Here is a 1,584-nt window from a genome sequence, read left to right on the forward strand (position 1 = left end):
TGAATTCTTTCGAGCTCTATGGGAATCGGAGGCAACTGGATGTTACCGACTTCCGGATTCTCGTCGAGGATTGAGTCTTCTAGCATCTTCTCCGTGTTAATACGTGAGTTTTCGTTGCTCATAATTGCTAAATCGATATAAAGCTATAAAGATTAATTCACCGAATCGTAAACGAAACAGATATTGAACCGGGTAAAAACCGGGTTACCGAATCAAAAGCAATCATTAAGCGAACAAACTCGACTTTTATTAACAAAAAGAATATGAATGAAACCCCAATATTTCAACTTTACGAAGGATTCCATTTGAGCGATAAGATAGAATCGAGGAATCTCGACTGTAGCTTATGATGAAACTTCAGCATCGCTTTTTGAGCGACTTGACGGATATGACAGATATCTCCATAACCATACGAGTCCGGCTGTGAATATATCGAGGGTATGCATCCGCAGATCAAGTCGTTTTCACGAATCAATCTCAACGAGGATAATCTTGAAGTAGAGTAACGAGGGCGTAGGCATCTAACCTCGAGGAAATCACAGATTGCCACGTGGTAAGCCGCCCATTCCTCCATCGGGGTCATATTCCAAGGAATACGAATCCCGAGGTCATGCGGAGTCTTCTGAAGGAAATATCCTCCATTCAACTCGTAGGCACGAGTGGAACGCTCTCGAGACTTCGATACTTCAATCAATATCCACGTTGACCACACTCGATTGTGTGATACGAATTCATATGCTCGACATACCACCTCAATCCTCGGCGGGGAATGTTGAATCTGAAAACTAGAGGCATCATTAAATAAATTATCAGCTTATTCTAGCTAACCGGTCTTTCTTCGAGGTATCTGTCTACAATTCTACTTGAGGTCGGAATCTCTTCGGCTCGAGAGCGAGGGATACAGACGGTCGTCGTATTCATGCAACCAGAGTCCTGTCGGACAGACAAACGAGGGTCTGGAAAAGTAAAGAGATTATCGCTCGCCCTGAAGAAAATAAAAAATTACTCTCTCGAGAATCCATATTTCTGCAATTCGAGGGACGACTCCTGACCTGATTGTTAGCAACCTTATCCATTTTCTCGAGGTGATTAGTTTCGAATTGGCAAATTTCTGAAATAAATATTACCGCGAAAAGCTGTCCTATGTAAAGCGAACAGAACAGAGATACGGAATATGCCCAAGAACATAATCGGGACCAATGAACACATAGGGAGCGATTCGAGGGAACGTCTACTTCAAAAATTGACAATTTATCAATGATTTGTGACTTCTTTTAACGAATTTCCGAGGGAATCCGTTCCGGCGGTGACGAAACGCTAAATAGCATCGGCCGTTATTTCTGAAAAATAATTTTTTCATAGTAACGGAAAGAAATCACGGGTGTTACCATCATCTTATCATTATTTGACCAATTCTACCGGTCCAATCGGAAGCTTTGGTTAATAAAACTCAACGAATATTAGAACGAGGGCGAAATTGCACAAATTTGAGTCGAGGAACCTGAGACACGACCGATAAATGAGCTTGCTCATGTTAAAACCGGAAGTGCGCAAGTAACACGCGAAGTGCGTCAGCTGCCTGCT

At 42.4% G+C, this 1,584-nt stretch overlaps 1 protein-coding gene across 1 annotated transcript; it reads right to left on the minus strand.

Annotated features, from left to right (window-relative positions):
- Positions 1 to 289: 289 nt before the first annotated feature.
- GCK72_015932 (uncharacterized protein) lies at positions 290 to 1,076 on the minus strand (the record flags this gene model as incomplete). Its single annotated transcript, XM_053731216.1, has 3 exons — positions 290 to 778; positions 829 to 956; positions 1,007 to 1,076. The coding sequence occupies 3 exons, from the start codon at positions 1,074 to 1,076 to the stop codon at positions 290 to 292; spliced, it is 687 nt and encodes a 228-aa protein (XP_053585988.1).
- Positions 1,077 to 1,584: the final 508 nt, after the last annotated feature.

The sequence above is a fragment of the Caenorhabditis remanei genome, chromosome IV (genome assembly GCF_010183535.1).
Source record: "Caenorhabditis remanei strain PX506 chromosome IV, whole genome shotgun sequence".
In the NCBI taxonomy this organism is placed as follows: domain Eukaryota; kingdom Metazoa; phylum Nematoda; class Chromadorea; order Rhabditida; family Rhabditidae; genus Caenorhabditis; species Caenorhabditis remanei.